This window comes from Siniperca chuatsi, linkage group LG1 (genome assembly GCF_020085105.1).
Source record: "Siniperca chuatsi isolate FFG_IHB_CAS linkage group LG1, ASM2008510v1, whole genome shotgun sequence".
Taxonomy (NCBI): domain Eukaryota; kingdom Metazoa; phylum Chordata; class Actinopteri; order Centrarchiformes; family Sinipercidae; genus Siniperca; species Siniperca chuatsi.
This window is the reverse complement of record NC_058042.1, coordinates 10,977,814-10,996,363: the sequence shown is the minus strand read 5'-3', so window position 1 is coordinate 10,996,363 and position 18,550 is coordinate 10,977,814. Positions and strand designations below refer to the sequence as shown.

Below are 18,550 nucleotides of genomic sequence, written 5' to 3'. Positions count from 1 at the left end.
CCTCTTCCTCTTCCTACCCTTCCCCCCATCAAACACACTACATGTCAGAGAATCAGGATGCAATGAAATATAAGCAGGGACTGGCCTGGGCTGGAGGTCACATTCTCCCTATATAAACCTAACTATGGGAGAGAGTGGATTAATAAACAAGAACAGAGAATAAATATTAGATATCAATATTAGATCATGTGACATAAAGGTTTAACAGTGAAGTAGGACCAAAATACCGACTCTTTTGTGTACTCATAAATCAAGAGAACCATTCGTATTTTCACTTTTTAGTGCATTCACAAGATTGATTTGCTCATATGCAGTTTTTAAAAGTCTAAACTAAGCATTTTCACATATGGCACACAAATAACTCACTAAAGAGGAACTGTAGCTTTCTTGCTTCTGTTCAAATGCTTCCAGTGCTTTTTAGAATTGATTTTGAGATGCGGTGGTTTGTTGTTGATGCTTTAAAATAACCTGTGATCTCTTTCTACATTTCTGATTGCCTGCGTTTGACCTCCAAGACCCTTTAGGTTCATCAGACGCGGGCTTAAATAAAGCTTTGAGCTGTTGCATCCAGATTGAGGAACAGCCTCCCTCAATATAATCAATAATAAAATCTATTCTTTGTCCACTGGTTTTATTTGCCTGTGTGCAAGTTTGTGTTTTTAGGTCTTTTGCTTGGTAATTCTGATCATATATTGAGCCGTAGCATCGCTCACAGTGAGGTCATGTCTTCTGAATTTTTTTCTGGATATTGCAGGATTTTAAAGACCTGCAGGGAGTTTACGTTCTACAATTAAAAACTTAAAAATGGTGACTATTTTACAGCCTGACCACTATGTTTAGACTTGATATAGGCCTACTTACATTTATATATAATAATAATGATAATATTTGTTGGCCAACACAAAATTAACTAATCAAGGATATTGGTATCTACATGATACCTTACTGTGCTGAATGTAACCTTTTTTTGACCTTCCTCTTTTCATTTATGAAATGTATCAAACTGTGCATCAGTGTTATGTAAATTAAAAGCTTTTCCTATATAAAACATAGTCTAAAGTAAGAAACGTTTTGTCATTTAAGTCAGAAAATATCTGATAAAAGATAAAAGTAAACACGCCTAAGAATCTGACCAAAGATTTGATACCAGTTTTCAATACTTGACAGTTTTCAAGACTTAATGCTACAGACACATTTTAGTTGGAATGTATTGAGGTTCAACACCCAGTCCTGCAAAGACCCTGCATGTCTCCACCAGAAATGTATTCTGCTCTGTGCACAGGGATCCGAAAGTATTTAGACTTACAAATACATGTCTTTTTAAAAATGTATTGGGTAAATAAACTTTACTTGGCATGATACAGCAACACAATATCATACAGTACATTAACCCTTCAAACCTCACTGAGCCACTCTACAAGCATGCTGCGCAGCCAGACTTTGCTCAAACACATAGATCTTTATTTTAGATTCAAGTGGAGATCACAACATTTCCAAATATATTGCCTGAATCTTGTGGGAAATGTGTCTAAAATGATGCACATGCCATATAGGATATTTCCATTTGATGGAAAAGTGCAGCCATATAAAAATAAAACATGGAGTCTTGAATTTGATTAGTGTAAACATTATAAAGCTTCAATGTAGAGCTCGAACAAGCTGATACAGTAAAAGTGTCATACTGTCAGACAGTGTGGAATACGTTGAGTTTTCCAACCTTAAAGCTACTTGAAAGAAAACCTATTTTTTACTATGAAGTGTTCATATCAATAAAAGTGTCCTTGTATGCCTTTTTTTACCTTTTGTGTCTAAAGCATTTGATCTTTTAGTCATTATCCATGTAAAAGTCACTGGGAAACAGACATAAAATTCAGTGTGGTGTGGTCCTTCAGTTTTAATTTCTCAAAAGAAAAGTGGACAGTGTGCTCATGAGTTTATTTTTTGAAGTATTTTTTGGAAGCCAGAATCAAACCACAGACTTCAAAGTATATGGTATGTGTCTTAACCACTATAAAGATACATGATTCCAGATACAAGATTTATTGATCATTTTACAACCAGAGTGCATGCACTAGAGTGGAGGAGGTGTGACCGCCAATCCGAACTGTCTGGGGTCTGTTGTTAGGAAGTCTAATATCCAAATACAGAGTGTGGTACTCAAGCCCAGAGTGCTAAGTTTTCCAATCAGTTTCATGGGGGAGATTGTGTTGCATGCTGAACTGAAATCAACAAACAACATTCTGATGTAGGTGTTGCTATTGTGTGAAGACTGAGTGGAGGGAAGTGCAGATGGCATCCTCTGTGGTTCTGTTGGTTCTGAAAGCAAACTGGTGGGTTTCCTTGTTGGGATGTTGTTCTTTATGTGCTGGAGAACCAGTGTCTCAAGGCACTTAATCAGAATGGGGGTGAGGGCCAGGGATGTTATCAGACCCAGCAGCTTTACTCACATTCACTATAAACAATTTTTATGTTTATTCAGACAGCTAAAGTGGACAGATTGGTAGAGATGCAGCAGAGAAACTTAAATCTTAGGCCATACAGGCCCATATGTGGCCCCCAGAGGTGTTGGAGTTAACTGTCTAGGTGCACATTTGCCTTTCAATTTTATCTAATTACACACATTTTATATTCACATGTGAACACTTAAGGGCACAAAGCAGTGCTTACCACTGCACAACAGCCGTCCTGCTGCAGGTCCTGCTGGAGATTTATAAAGCTAAACTAAATCCAAATCCCATCAGGGTGAAGGGAAGCTCTTAAAGCATCAAATGTCTCTCCCTTATTTCCTCTGCTGGTAGGATTAAGGTTTCATGCTGGTGTCGTGTTACAAGCTACGTCTGATGTTCCTTGAAAAGTCCAATCATTCCTATCTGAATAATCAGCTGCAATAATCTTTGTATAGGTGATTTCCTGTGCTTTGCAACTATTTGCGTTGTATTTTTGACCTGCTCTGCCACAAATGTATCAAATATCCAAGGTCAATAGATCAATTGATCTGTAGCCTTCATCTCATTTATCCATCTTTCCATTGTTTTAGCTTCAGAAATGACTTCTCTCTGTTTAAGGCAACACAATGAACAGGTTTCGAATTGAACCACTGGGAAGCTGTCAACCAATTGCAAGCAGAGCTGAATTCAATGAGATAACCCAGTCAGCAATAATGATTCAGCCGACAAGAAACTCACTTTGCCCACTTTGAAGGAAAAATAATGACTGTTTCCTATATTGTCTTGACTCTGATCAAGCTTACATCAGATCCTTTAATGGTGGATGTATATCTGCTAAAGAGTCATTACAGGAGACTGCATTCAAACTGTATTAGCAATAACCCAACAGAAATTAGATAAACACTGAAGCCACTGAATTTAGAGACAACATTAATAATATATACCTTACTAATGTAGGTTAACTCAGTCTGGACCTCAAAGGCCATTTAGCTCATCATAAGGATGCACATCCTGGTTAAGGCTGTGGGTCCTGTGCGTGTGGAGAGGGAGGGACTGAGGAATGTGGATAATTATCTTCCTCATCCACTGAGGAATGAGGGAATTTGAAATTCCTGTTGAAGTCCTCAGCATGACAGCTGACCTGTCTGGCCAGTAACACTGCTGGGTGAGATTGAAGGAGTTGTTCTGCTTTTCTGGCAAGAAAAAATGAAACCAAACAGTGAAGCTTTTTTCACAACCCCAGTATTGGTGTGGTTTGGGTCAGAGTTTGTGGCCCCTCAGGGAATAATGTAATGCTGGCATGTTGAAATATGAGAAACCACGCAAACATCCCAGCCATTTTCATTCTTTTTAGTATTCAAAGAGAGACGCTGTATATTATATTAGTGTTGTTTTGTAGGTGCTAGAAGGCAAGGTCAGTGTGCAACTTTATGTTCAGTTCAATTTGAAAATGTATAAATAATTACCTTAAAATATAGACTTAAATATCCTGAGGACATGTAATGTTAGTTTTACCACCAGTCTCCTTAAAAATCCATTGACGCACTTCTATCATTTCAAAATGAAAGCACATTGTTTGTAGTAGCTATATACTGTATATAAAGATGTTTTCACTTTATAGATACATACTATTAATAGCATCTACAAAGATTAAAGCATATTTGACCGAAACAAATAAATAAGCAGCCATAAACCTAACATAAGCATACAACCACAATGGAAAGTCCAGATTTGATCTTTTCCAGGAACACGATTATAAATATCAAGACAAAATGTAAACAGCACAGACTATTGTAAATGTTTTATTTAGTTTTACTTACAAAAGAATATTGCACTTTTTGTAAAAGCATTTTAACATCTTAAAAACATAATTCATTTAAAATAATCCTACTGTCAAAATTGCAGATATTGCAGAGCTCAATGATATGAAACTGTTAATTTAAACTTACATATTTGCAGAGATTATTATTTTACTGTAGATAAAAGCTTATAAGCTGTATATGTAATAATCAGTTATATGCCTGTGACAGGCGAATAAGTACATGTTTATTATTATTATTGTTATTAACATTAGTAGTAGTATTAGTAGTAATAGGAAGCAAGTAGCAGCAGCAGCAGTAGTAGTAATATGAAATGTAATGACTATGGCGCCCCCTTGTGTCTCGGTTTAGAAATGGCCAGTCCGGCTACAACGAAAGACGTCATCAGTGCGACGGAAGTAGTTTATCAAAAAAAAAAGACAATTCTGGCTGATTCATTGTAGCCTGTTGGTTTGATTCGACTATACACAGAAACACATACTTATCTGAACATCCGAAATATTTGACAACAGGTAAGTAGACTTACAGCTTTAACACAGTCAGTAGCTTTCATAAAATACGCTGAGATGGAATCAGTGTTAATAATTTGTTGCTGCGTTTCTCGTGCGAGATGACAGAGGCTAAGCATGAGTAAGCTAACAGCACGCTAACGCTTTTAGTAACGTTAATTGCTAGTTAGCATGAACCTAGCGATTTAATGCCACTTAATGCAAATTTTTCCTCTCTTTGTTATAGCTAAAACACAATACATGATAATTTGAATCAAAGATCAATGCGTGGTTATCCGGCTCTTTATGCTGTGTTGACGTGACTATGGGTAAATTAGCTAACCGAAGCTAACTAACGATGTTGTTGCTAACTTTAGTTTTATTCAGGATATCCTCGGATCCTCAAATACACTCTAAATGGAATACAACAGTCGTAGGCCTTAAAATATACGAAATTAACATAATTCTCAATCTACTAGTTTAGGTCATAGTTTCAGCACAAATTTAGGTCAGTCGGCTTCTTCAGCAGAAAATGTAAAAGTTGACATAACGCTAATTTAGCAATTAAACCCAAAGCCTTATGTTAATCGGTTAACTGTTACTGGGTCACTTATAATATTTACCAGTGTATATGCTTCCCTTACTAGTTGGGGAAAATAGCCTGCTTTAGGGCAACACACCTGTCAAGTTTACCTGCAGAGAGAAATCAAAGCAAATCCTAACGCATATCCATACAAATCCCCTGCAACGTGTACAAGAACACAATCCTAAGATTCTATACGCTACATACTCAATTAATTGTTGTATCATAAAGGAAAGTGATTGATGCATTTAACATTTATTGAGCTAAATAGTCTGGAAGAAGTATGTATATGTGTACGGGTTTCAGTTGGCTTCTCAACAAATTAAAGTCTCCCTGGAGTTCCATTTTAAAAAGAAAAAAATTGAAACCCACTACTTGAGTCATATGTATTTTGAAATCTTTGTACTGAATTTGCCTGAAATACTTTAAAATGTATTTATATCTGTCTGATAATTATACAAGTTACTGGTCAGCTGTATAGTTTGAAGGCAAGCTAATGACTTTATTGTGTCTGTTTAACAGATCCTGATATGGACCGGCTGCTGAGGCTTGGAGGTGGAATGCCAGGGCTTGGCCAGGTAACACAAAGTTTGAATGTCCATAGATAAAGAACAAAGGTTTCTAATAGTTCCTAGAATAACTAGGGGAAGAAATTAAAGTCCCTACCAGATTCTTCCCCATACACAAAACCACCCATCTTTAACCTAAATCAAACCATTTTCAACTGTATATCCTAAAATCCATTTAAACTTAAATGTATCTATGCTTATACTTTTTTAAATCTTATTAGATAAGATTTAAAAACAATTTGGTGGGCCACATTGGAAGCATTTTTCCATAACACTGGTGGGATCCATGACTGCATCAGCAATGTATTCAGTATTTCATACTTATTAATTAATTAATTCTCAGGGGTGAGACCAAGGTAACTTTGTCCCAATGCAGTCTCACATCTTGACACAAATCTCATGTCAAGCCCAGAGTTTTAATGTAGCATACCACAGGATTAAGGGAGACACAGTTATAAACCCATTATGCATTACATGCATTAAAAATCTAAACAATAGTTGGATTATAGTGATTAACCTGAGCAACTACTGTACTTTAAAGGCCTGAACTAATAAATAAACTCTGCTTTGACTCCTCAGGGCCCCCCAACAGATGCACCTGCTGTGGACACAGCAGAGCAGGTGTATATCTCCTCTCTGGCCCTGCTCAAGGTAATCACACATCATCTGCACTAAACATTTTCTTTCAAAGTGGTTATATTAATTTTTGTAGTTAAAATAACATTTCTGTGTTATGTGACTTCTCTCTCGTGTATTTGCTCTTCATTAGATGTTGAAGCACGGGCGTGCTGGTGTACCAATGGAAGTCATGGGATTGATGCTGGGAGAATTTGTTGATGACTACACAGTGCGAGTGATCGATGTGTTTGCCATGCCACAGTCAGGAACGGTATGTATTTTCCATAATGTCACAATTATGCGTCATTGTGAAACTGTTGTAGAAAATACCTGATCTGGAACATAATTAATAAAGCTGACTTGTTCTTGTAGTAAATGCCTTGTATGTATACTGATTTTGACAATTTTACAAGAAAGTGTATGGCCCTGGCTCCTCAATACTAAATGACACATTTCTACCTCACAGGGTGTGAGTGTTGAAGCAGTGGACCCTGTGTTCCAGGCAAAAATGTTGGACATGCTGAAGCAGACTGGCAGGTAAAACTTTAACACATATCTACAATATTTAGAAAAATACTTGTTTGTCTACACTGACCAATAGATTCTTTGAACCTAACTTATAAAAAAGTCATTCTACCAATTTTCATGTTAACTAACAACTCAAGTGTAAATTCAGGCCTGAGTAGTTTTATCAAACCTCACTTTGATGATAAAACAACACTTTATTATGATTATTTTTTGGATGCCTTAAACATGTTTGCTCTCCTCCACCCATATTGCTCATCAGACCAGAGATGGTGGTGGGGTGGTACCACAGTCACCCTGGTTTTGGCTGTTGGTTGTCTGGCGTGGACATCAACACACAGCAGAGCTTCGAGGCCCTGTCAGAGCGTGCCGTCGCAGTGGTGGTTGATCCCATTCAGAGTGTCAAAGGAAAGGTAAAGATGTTTGGCTGCTGCAGAAGAACCTTGTAACTCAGTAGCTCTCATTTTGAGAGCATTGTATAAAACATTGTATAAAATGTGATATTAACTGTGAATTAGAAATAACTTACTTTTCAGTAGACTGGTTTCATGTGTGGCCCCTGTCTTCTACAGGTTGTTATTGATGCCTTCAGATTGATCAATGCCAACATGATGGTGTTGGGTCATGAACCAAGACAAACCACATCCAACCTGGGTCACCTGAACAAGCCCTCAATCCAGGTAACACATTGTGCATGGCACCATCACCTTCGTTCAAGCTGAATTTCTTTTAAAATGCCTTGTTTGGAGATGGTAAAGTGGTGTTTTCTCCACCTCTGAACCACACAGGCACAATACTTGTTACCACCATGAATATGAGCAAAGTTTCATACTAAGTGTTTGACAAGCAGCAGGTTACCTAATTTGACTCAGTTTTCTTAGCCATTAGCGGTCAGATAAACATCACATCACATCTTGTTATAATGAGAGAAAATGCACACTTGGCTTAATATGAAACCACTTTGTTGTGCCTGTTATTACTTCATATACTTAACTTTTAGGTTTCTCACGTTTTCAGGCTCTGATTCATGGACTTAACAGACACTACTACTCCATCACCATAAATTACAGGAAAAACGAGCTGGAGCAAAAGGTTTGAGAATACACACTTAACACAGAATGATTTATTTGGGTGTTTTTAATAGAACATGAGAAACATAACTTGTTGTTATTATTATTCTTCAGATGCTGTTGAACCTGCATAAGAAGAGCTGGATGGAGGGCCTGACCCTGCAGGACTACAGTGAGCACTGCAAGCTCAATGAGACCATTGTCAAGGAAATGCTGGAGCTGGCTAAGAACTACAATAAGGTACACCTTTTAGACCTCTTCCAACACTCCTCGGAAAGCACATTTTGTTCAGCTCTTTAGAAGCCTGAAATGGCCTTAAAAACAGCACAAAGGGGAACAAAGGTTCTAGTATGCATTACTTAATGTATGTAGATTTTAATAACCTTTTTATAAAATAATAAAAAGTATTTTTAAGTATTCTTAGTATTGACCAAAAAAACTATTGTAACCAACAAAATCACTGATCTATCATTTAATTCAACTGTTGACTCTGGCGCAGCAGTCAGAGGATCAGTGAGCTACTTTCTGCTATGCTGCTGTTCAGGATTCCACCCTCGTGTTTCTTAATACTCGTAGACTCCTATCATACTAATGCTGGGGATTAACTGGTGCACACAGGCATGCTGTATTTCCCTTATACAGCATTCTTAAGGTGTTGCAAGGCCTAAAAATTATATACAGTATTTCCATAGAGCAAAAACTGTAAAAATCGTACATGCATACAAATATGCATGCAGAGCATGCTCCTGGTGTGCTCCCCGTCAATACTAAGACGCTGTCATGTTTCCACATCAGGCTGTTGAAGAAGAGGACAAAATGACCCCAGAGCAGCTGGCAATCAAGAATGTTGGAAAGCAGGTAACACTGAAATTTCAAGCTTCAGATAAAAACAAATATATATGCTGAATTTTAATTTTTTTTGCAATATGACAAATTGTTGCATCAAAGTCAGTATTTGTGATTGATGTTGATTAGAGGTAAATGAAAGTGTACGTTGGCTTAGAGTCAGATTGTGCAGACATATCAGTACAAGCAGAGATCGGATTACTTTGTCATTACATTTTCCTACAGTTTGTTGAAACCAAAGACTTGTCAAAACAGAAATTGTATTTATTCAAAAATCTTCATCACAAATCACATCTCATTGTTGAGGGGTTTTTTTTGTCCCTTCTCTAATTTTCTGTCCTTCTTGCAGGATCCCAAGAGGCACTTGGAGGAGCACGTAGACGTTTTAATGACATCCAACATTGTTCAGTGCCTAGCTGCCATGTTGGATACCGTAGTTTTCCAGTGACGGCCCTGTGTGTATAACTGTTAATATTGCAACCCTTGTTTTCTTTTATATAAAATAAATGTATGTATCAAATGAAGACAATGGTTGTGTCTAGTATGAGTTGAACAGCATGGGGTTACCTTATTTTACTATTCAAGCAGCAAGCTACATAATTCTGGCAGTGAACATAACTTTGTGTCTGTTTGAATCAAAGTATTGTATTTCTACATTTTATGTGTGATTGTTTTTCTTCCTTTGTCAATATTTTAGGCAAATGCATCATTAACAGATATCGTGTTTTTTTTGTTTTTTTTTTTACACAATTTTATCTAGTGTTTTTGTATTTATCTGGACTTTCACAATTCTTAACAAGGGAAAACTACCTTATTTTGTTGCTTTTACTTAATAGTTCTTCACAATCAAAATACTAGACCTGCAGGCATATTATTAACGGGCTCCAAGCCTCTGTTGCAAGTCGCAACGCACGGCCCACGGAGACAATGTAAGTTTGCATACAGCCTCAGTGGTGCATAAGAAACTATTGAGCCGAGTTTCATGTTAATCGGAAAGACGATGGAAAGAAGACACTAGATGTGGAGATATAGATATTAATTAATGTTTTCATATTTAAAGAAAAATATGGAGTGACAGACTTATAGATAGGAGTTAGGAAAAGTAGGTTTTGCATATTCCGCAGTTTTGCAGGAAAAAAAATTATAGATGAAAATGGGCGTGGCCTATTCAAGGAACGCGTGCAGCTAAGGTTTTCAAATGTGCAACCTATGTACAAGTTACTGGCCAAAACGCGTTTACCTTGATTATAGTGCCATCTGCTGGTGGACGTGTTTTATTTTTGGTGTCTGAGGTGTGGGCACCAGTCTATACCTCCCCTGTGAATTTCACTTGCATAACTCTTACGGTGTAGGCTGCAGTACCCCTTTTACCAACATGCCTTGCATTTGTGGTTCTCAGCACTTGGACCCCTAATAATGTAGGGAAATATATTCAAAGGTGGAATACAGTGCTGCATTAGTGGAGCCACTTGTTATATTGATGTAATTCCCATCCTAACCACTGGATGGTGCAAGAGATGCAAATTCCATGGACAAAAACTAGAAGTTGTGATCAAGATGGAGTACATCAAATCATAGTAACTTTCATTCTTCAAAAGGCTTGGTCGTTTCAGTTGAAGGTGATGTCACTTGAAGATTTTATACATTTCAGCCCAGTTATCGTTCCAGAGTTAAAGCATCATAGTTAAACTGACTTTTTGGGATTATTTTACAGTTTTGTGGATTTTGAACAGTTGGCAAGGCATGCTGCAGGGGCAAACAACACTGATAACTCTTTGCCAAAATAAAAAACAACAAACTTAAAATCCCCTTTACTGTTTCCACTGTAAACTCGTCATGCTCCACTTTGCATTCAGACCATGCTTTGTTGACGCACTATATGCTGCTTCTTCCACCGGCTGTGTCTCAATATCAAAATGAGGATTCCTTCCCCTTTGTTTGTCACAGACGTTGCCACAAAGTCAGTTAAAAGGTCAAGGGTGATGAGTGACAACTTTTTGCCCCGTTTGGAGAAAGAAAAAGAAAAAAGGCTGATCAGCACTTTCTTTTGGTGTAGTTATGAATAACTTTGCGCCTGCAATACACAGTAGACAGACATCAAATTCAGAAGTGAGTAATCAGCTGTGAGGTCATAAAAGAGGAATTTATTCCTAAATATTTCCACTGAAGTGCAGCTTTTGTAATCTTTTGCTTTCAGAAAGGAAGAACAAGTGCGATGATAAAGACATTAAACTGCCACACAGTATAATACAGTATACCTCACATCTGGGGTTTGGTCTGAACAGAAGATGCTGCACAAACAGCATAGTTTACAAATCACCTGGATGAACACACCTTGATTGAGAAGTATACCTCATCTGATACCCGCATCCAAATGGAGCATTTGCAGATTATCAACAATAGCTTATTCAACTGAGTGTTTTCTTATGAGAGGAATCATGTTCTCATCATGGGAGCTGGGCCTAATAGCCAATATCACTCTTAGTTTATTACAGTTTGAAGGAAAAAAGTCTCCATAATGGGCTCACAGGATCTCAGCCAGAGCAGAGCAGCTTGTGTTGCAGTAACTTCAGAGAACATGGAGCATATGGTCTTTCTCCACCCTGTTCAGTATATACTATCTAGACAGTGTTATGACAGATGTGGCCCCCTGCCATTAAAGGGTCTTCAAGTTACATCATTTTTATTCCTGACTGAAATCTTTGCAACCCACACAGGAGGAAATTGGTTTTCTCTTTGTGCTCACTGAAAAATGTGAAAATTCAGGACTGTGAAATGAAACACCTTTCCTAAGGCCATTTGGGAATGACAAAGTGGGCCCCACCATAGTCCATAAGGTAAATTTATAACCTGAAAGTTGAGAAATAATTTTTAAAAGATGAAATTCCAAGATATATTAGATGTGTGCTATAGCTGGCTACAACATTGCTGTGTATTTAAAGTGCTGATTTTAACATCAATCAAAACAGTTTTCTTAGGAATGATTTTACAGGACTATTCAGATGCTTTCAAAAGCATCTTTTTGAAAACATTAAAATGTAAAAAGTAAATGTAAAATCATTGTAAGGCTCATCTTAATGACTGATAATGCCTCTCTATATGATCAAGCCCAAAAACTTTAGCTTTGCATGTATTTTGAAGTATCAATAACAATGTAAAAGTACTCAATTACAAGTACATGTCCTGCATTCAGAATTTTACTTGAAAGCACAAATGTATTAATCAAGAAATGTACTTAAACATCAAAGTACAAATATTCATTATGCAGAATGGACAGTATTATTATTATTAGTATGTACATTATTGGATTGTTATTACTGATGCATTAATGTGTATTTTAATTGCATTTTAATGTTGCAGCTGGTTGAAGTGGAACTAATTTTGACTAAATTCTGTTGTATGGTTTAATCTATAACAATTCATATTTTATTAACTGATCATATTTTTTAATGTAAAATCTTAATACGCAAAGTCACTAGTGACTATAGCTATGAGTTAAATCTAGTGGAGTAAAAAGCACTTTCTCCCTCTGGAAAGTAGTGTAGTTGCATATTAGACCACAATTGGCTTCAAAACTTGTAGTGATGTCACAAAACCATGATTGTATATATGCGCCTTAAACTGAGATTTAAGGTGAGCACAGAGAAACTTTCATTCTTCAGCAGATGAATGTGAAAAAAAACAGCCTTCTGGTGTCAAACTCTGCACATACATCATTCTGCACAGTGAAGCTCAAACATCCAAGTCAAGTAACAATAAGCAAAACACATTTTTTAAATAGAGTGGGGGCAATAAGTAACCACACTTGTTACTTTCCATCATTGTGTGAAGCCAATAAAGGAAACTTTTTTTAAATCGTGCAGCTAATAGAAAAGTTTGTGATACCAAAATGTATGTGAAGCTAATGGAAGCTATAGTTTTTAGGCTTACTGTATAAGTTAGAACTGATGTCCTTGCAGTGAAGGTAGATGAAAAGGCAATTTAAAAATAACACATGCAAATAGTAATTTTCAGCAATTGCATATACAGCAACAGAGATTACCTCCTATAACTAGGAAGCTCTGAAAGGCCAAGTCGTATAAAGCTTGTCTGTATGTACACATGAGTTTGTGCACTCATGTGTCACCTCCCTTGTGTATTTAAAGTGCTGAATCTTCATATAGTATTTTCATTCCAGCCAGCTGAAATCATGGAGACATCTTCAGACATGGCCTATCCTGTTGGAAATGTCAGGGGATGTCTCACTGAGATTACAGCCACAAATGAAACAGGCGTGCGTCCTGCATAGGAGTCATATGAGACGGCAACAACAACCCAATGTTATCTTTCTGGGACCGTGATAAGAGACTTCCCCTCAGAAAACAGTGTAGCACACAAGTCTGATCTAGCTTTTTTGGGCTCAGTCTTTTTCTGAAAGCAGGATAAGATAAGCCTCAACTATGCTTTCTTCTGTTTAGATGAGCTCTGACACGCTATGGTTGTGAGTGTATATATAGCCAGCTGATCCTTTGAGGTTTGACTCACTAATGCTTAAGTCATGGTCAGACATCTTTCCTCCACCTGTATAAATCTACCAGACTTTTGTCCAACTCATTGCATGGAGGCCCCAAATGAGACCCAACTTATCTCATGCTCCCTCATAGCACTCATTTTCAAATGGGTGTTTTGCTCCCTGCTTTCCTCTCGTGGCAAACCACTTCAAAACAGATGAGTTAAAGGGGGAGGCTGTAAACAAGACAGGGGCTTTAATAAACGCTGGTGCTGTTTGGTGTGGTGTAAGAGGACAGATTACTCCCATGAGGCCACGGCCAAGTATACAACACTCTGCCCCGCCTCAGCCTACGGGAGCCAGAGGATGACAGAGTTAAGGCTTTTTAAGTGTGTTCTCTCACAGATGAACAGTTAAGAGTGTTATAAAACGTGAACGATCACAGCATGATGAATGCAAATTAGCCAAATTTTGTTTTTGTGAAGAGCTGAAAATTCTTTTTTGTTGAGTCAAAGTGTAATGAAGCACAGTGTGCTTTCAAATCCAAAATCATCAGTTTGAGAACCTTCTCTCTGAGTTTCAGAGTTGACCTTGGAAACAGCTGCTGACAAAATAAGCCTGTAAATATAATCAATGTGCATTTATTAGCTGTTCTGGAGCTTTTGATCATATTGCATGATCTCACCAGCAGTGTTTTTAGCCATGCTAGCGACGTAGCTCTTGGGATGCTGGTCAGTTGGTCCACCACTTTGGTCCGGACTGAAATATCTTGACAACTATTGGATTGACTGCATGACATTTTGTACAGATGTTCATGGTCCCCAGATGTTGACTTTGGTGATCCCCTGACTTTTCTTCTAGCACCACCAAGAGGTTGTGGTTTTGAGTGAAGTGTCTCAACAACTAATTTGGTACACACATCCATGCTCCACTCAGGATCAATTTGAACTACTTTGGTGTGCCTAACAGAGCAGCTAGCATGTCTGTAGACTCTTTGTCTTGTGAAACCAACATGGATGAGAGGTACTTAAAATGCTCAGAAAAAACATGGAAACTTGAACATCTACATTTCCATGACAATTGGGAATCTATCTGGTAAAAAATATCATGTGATATGATCGTTATGATTGTTTTGTGACCTTCTCTCTTTTTTCTGCACACTAATTTGGGTGGAGGGAGTGTGTGTACTGGACTGCATATGTGAGAAAGTGAGAGTATTTTGGTTTGTTCATTGATGCACATGTATGTGAATTTTTGCATGTGTTAATGGTGTACTCTGCACATCTGGAGAAGCATCTCCTTGGGGTAATAAACACTCACCCATCAACCCAGAACTGCTTTCACACCATCTCCATGGAGCACTTTCTTCATCCCAACTTTATTTCACCTTTCCTCACTGCCCATTAAATGTGACCAAGCAAAGTTAATGTGGACTGTTTGGGCATTTTAGTGTAATGCTATCTGCCAGACAGCTGTGTTATATCAGCGTAGAGTCTAACTCCCTTCTTGTGTGCATTGCCCCATCAGTCAGAGTGCCCTTAATCTGCAAACATCTTCACTCTCTCAACACATCTGTTCAGCCAAGAAATGAACAGATCTATGCTCTATGCTTAGTTCAGCTCGGGGCTGGAGGGTGGTTCATACCTGCAGAGTTTTCTGGCAAATACTAATGTATACAACATGTGAAAAATGGTGCCCTCTACTGTAACAGGGGGCGTGACTTCTGGGACATGTGGAATGTGGACTGTATTTGTATCTAGCTCTGAATCAAACTCAGAACCAGCCAGAAGACTTAGATCATAGTTTGAACAATCGGTAATCGTCTGCAGAGCTAGCCAGCCACACACAACAAAACCCAAATGAAAGCATAAATGAATGGCAGAGATGGCAAAGTAGTCATGCTGCCTCTAGCATGCCTGTTCAACCGCATTTCGCTTCTGGAATACTTGTGGTATGACTGTATTTTGCTCCTTAAAAGGGGTGAATGAAAGCAAGTGTATTTACTGGAGCTCTGTTATCAGGCAGAATATTTTATAGGGCAAGTTAGACAGCAAATGAGGAATAAAATGAGAAGGAAATAGAGGGTGTGGTGGTATGAAAAGGTTAAAATCACATCACTCAGAAATTATACAATAATTTGAAAAGTTTACATCTAGGTAAACACTCCCAGTGGTTGAAAGGTTCTCCATCATTCTTCTTCCTCTACACAAACAAGTTACCGGAGCCTCTGGTCCGTATTTAGTAAAGCATTGTACAGTAACAATAGACCATTTCCCTGACCAGAGGGTTTAAAAGTCACAGTGCAGAGAGAGAGAGTGTGTTGGCAGACAGAGTGATCTGCTCTGACACCCATCCATTAGCATGGAAATGATTCATGTATTCTGTTCTCTGGACTCAAAGCTGGCAATGCTTCTGTCCTGCAGAGGAGAGTCTTCTGTCAGAGTACACAAAAGACAAACACAGTGCCATAGTGCATATTTGTTCTGTTTAATTGTCTGTGTGCGCATCTGAACTATGCCACATTTCGGGACAAAGTTTGGACTTCAACCAGTAAATTGGGGCCAGCATGCTCAATAACCGATACAATTGGTGTCCTCAGTTTGGTTTCTCTGCAGTTTCATTCAGTGTGAGATTCTTCATTGGAAATAGATTAAAGACCCAGTCCGTACTTTTTTAGCCATATACATTTGAGGTATGTTGACACACAACTGAAGAGTTCTAGATTGAAAATGAAAATGGAAACACCATCAGAAAACATTAATAAGTTAGTTGACAAAACAATCTCACCTCAAGGTCCACTTACTCACTTGATCTGGAGCTTTTAACCTTATTACACAGTCTTCATGGTCTTCACACCTTGAGCTGAGATTGTCAGCTGGTGTTTCCAAGGTCAAGAATGAACTGGCAAGTTAGTAACATATTTTGTTGTTGTCTGCTGCGAGTCCATGTATTGAAAGACCTGCCAATCAATTTTGGACTGATAGTTTACAATAGAATCACAGTTGTATCTTTAAGGTTTGGGTTAGTTGGGGTTAGGAATGTACTTGTCATAGCTACATTAATGAAACTCAATGAAGCAGCCTTAAAAGTTGTTTGAACACAAATGCAACAAATGTGCATTTGTTGATGGATAAGGTTTAGTGAGAATACAGATGCCATGGTGAGAGAGTCTTTGCAACTCTCCTTTAGGCTTGACAGTTATGCTGACATTATATATTTTTATTGAAAGTATTTCAGCCTTTTTAATGGTTTTCTGGTTTACACTTTATAGTCAGCCAGACAGGAAACCAAGTGCAAGTTGCCGTTTCAGCTCTAAATTTTTTGGAAAACCAAATGTTTTCTTGCACAATGAGATTCAAAGTGGATTCTGAAAAAGCCAATTCTAATGCAGGTTCTCCTCGAGACTTTGGTACTGATGCGCTCAGGAGGACTGGTATGTAAAAGCAAAGAAAGAGAGATTTAGATTCCAGAAGCCATTAAACATGTGAACACTGAATGTGCCTCTTTGCATCTTTTGTGAACTCAATTATTTATTATTTTTATGCTGCTATCATTTTTAAAAATCTTTTTAGATCCCTCATTTTCTTCATTATTTGTATGCTGTTGTTGGCAAACTCCCTTACCTTGAAAGATTAATGAAGTAATTTGAAGTGATCTGAACTGAATTGTGCGCTACAGATGTTAGTTTAATGTAGCAGTGTGAATTTGTGAATGTCCTCTAGGCTGTGTCAGACTGGGAAAAGGAAACACTGACTAAGACTCCATTTGTTTTAAGGCATGTGCAAAGGAGCTTGGGTTCTGCAGGGAAGGCCAGTGGCCAAAATTCAAAGCTACAGCCACACAGGGAGTCTACCAACCTACCATTTCTTATAATTATGTGAAGTCCTTTCTCCCCATGTTTGCCCTCTTTTTCTGTGTTATGCAATGAAGCCATATGCAAGACAAGAGCAAATAGGCACAAGAATTTACCGGAACCTCTTATCTTCCAAAGCACATATAAACATATCAGGGAATGGCTCACTGTTTAAAGGTGGCTTTTGAGATATGTTGGACAGACAAATGGTGGAAGGGAAGCATATGATAGCAAACGCGTACACGAAGGCCATCCAGGGGTTGTCCAGAACATGTCATTTAAGCATCAATGATGATTCACTCCTTTATGATTTTATGAAGCAAGATTTTTTGAAAAGCAGATAAGATTTTAGAGAATAAATTAGCTCACTCACAGATGTTTTTGCTCCTCTGTGCTTCGTGTGTGTGTGTGTCCTTGTGTGGGTTTCAACGATCGTGGCACCCCAGAGCCTTCACTTCCGTGGTTGTGGTACAGTAATGACAGTAACACCGTGGCGTGGTGTTGTGATGTTACTTGTTGCCCAGGACTACATTTCAACTCCTCTCTGTAATGTTACTCAGTGGTCTTGGAATGATGATGTCAATGTCCGCCGAGTTTCCGCCATAGCAGAGGGCCTGCGGAGATGAAGCGAATGGGTGTGTGTGTGTGTGTGTGTGTGTGTGTTTGTGACGTGCAGTCAGACAGGCTGCGTTTGCATAGGGAAGAGGGTTGTGTTGAACAGAACCACAAAAGAGAGGTACTGTTTTCATTGGTTTAGTCTTCAGGGACTCACCGTCTGGGTCACTGTTATTTAAGTCAATAATGAGCTCTAACATACTCCTGCACACACACACACACTAGACAGTAAGCAGCTCTCCATTTCATAATATATTTACTCCTTTGATTTATGGTTGCATAAGACATTTGTCCTCTCTGAATGGTAGTAATGAGATATGAATAGTGGATTGTACGTGGGGAATGGAAAGAAGGGCAATTTTTTTTTTTTTAATTCTGTATTACATGGATGAAGTACTGTATATTATTCCATAATTAAGCTGGAATTATTCACAATTTAAGTTAACTTTGGGGAGGCCCTAAATGTTTTGGAAAAATATTGGTGGGAAGTTGAATCAAACAGCCATTCTGGTTTGTCGCCACTTCTTTCCTGTAAAGCAGATAATTGGAAAAGAGCACCAAGTGAATCTAAAATGTCAGTACAGGAGGTTTTATTAGCCTAAAATTTCTGCCAAATAGTGATGTTGT

At 38.1% G+C, this 18,550-nt stretch overlaps 1 protein-coding gene across 1 annotated transcript; it reads left to right on the top strand.

Moving 5' to 3' along the window:
- Window positions 1-4,634: 4,634 nt before the first annotated feature.
- psmd14 (proteasome 26S subunit, non-ATPase 14) lies at window positions 4,635-9,490 on the top strand. Its single transcript, XM_044201174.1, has 11 exons — window positions 4,635-4,779; window positions 5,861-5,916; window positions 6,487-6,558; window positions 6,677-6,796; window positions 6,992-7,062; window positions 7,313-7,463; window positions 7,623-7,730; window positions 8,068-8,142; window positions 8,235-8,360; window positions 8,916-8,978; window positions 9,316-9,490. Exons 2-11 carry the CDS (start codon window positions 5,869-5,871, stop codon window positions 9,412-9,414), a joined length of 933 nt encoding a protein of 310 aa, XP_044057109.1. The 5' UTR covers window positions 4,635-4,779; window positions 5,861-5,868; the 3' UTR covers window positions 9,415-9,490.
- Window positions 9,491-18,550: the final 9,060 nt, after the last annotated feature.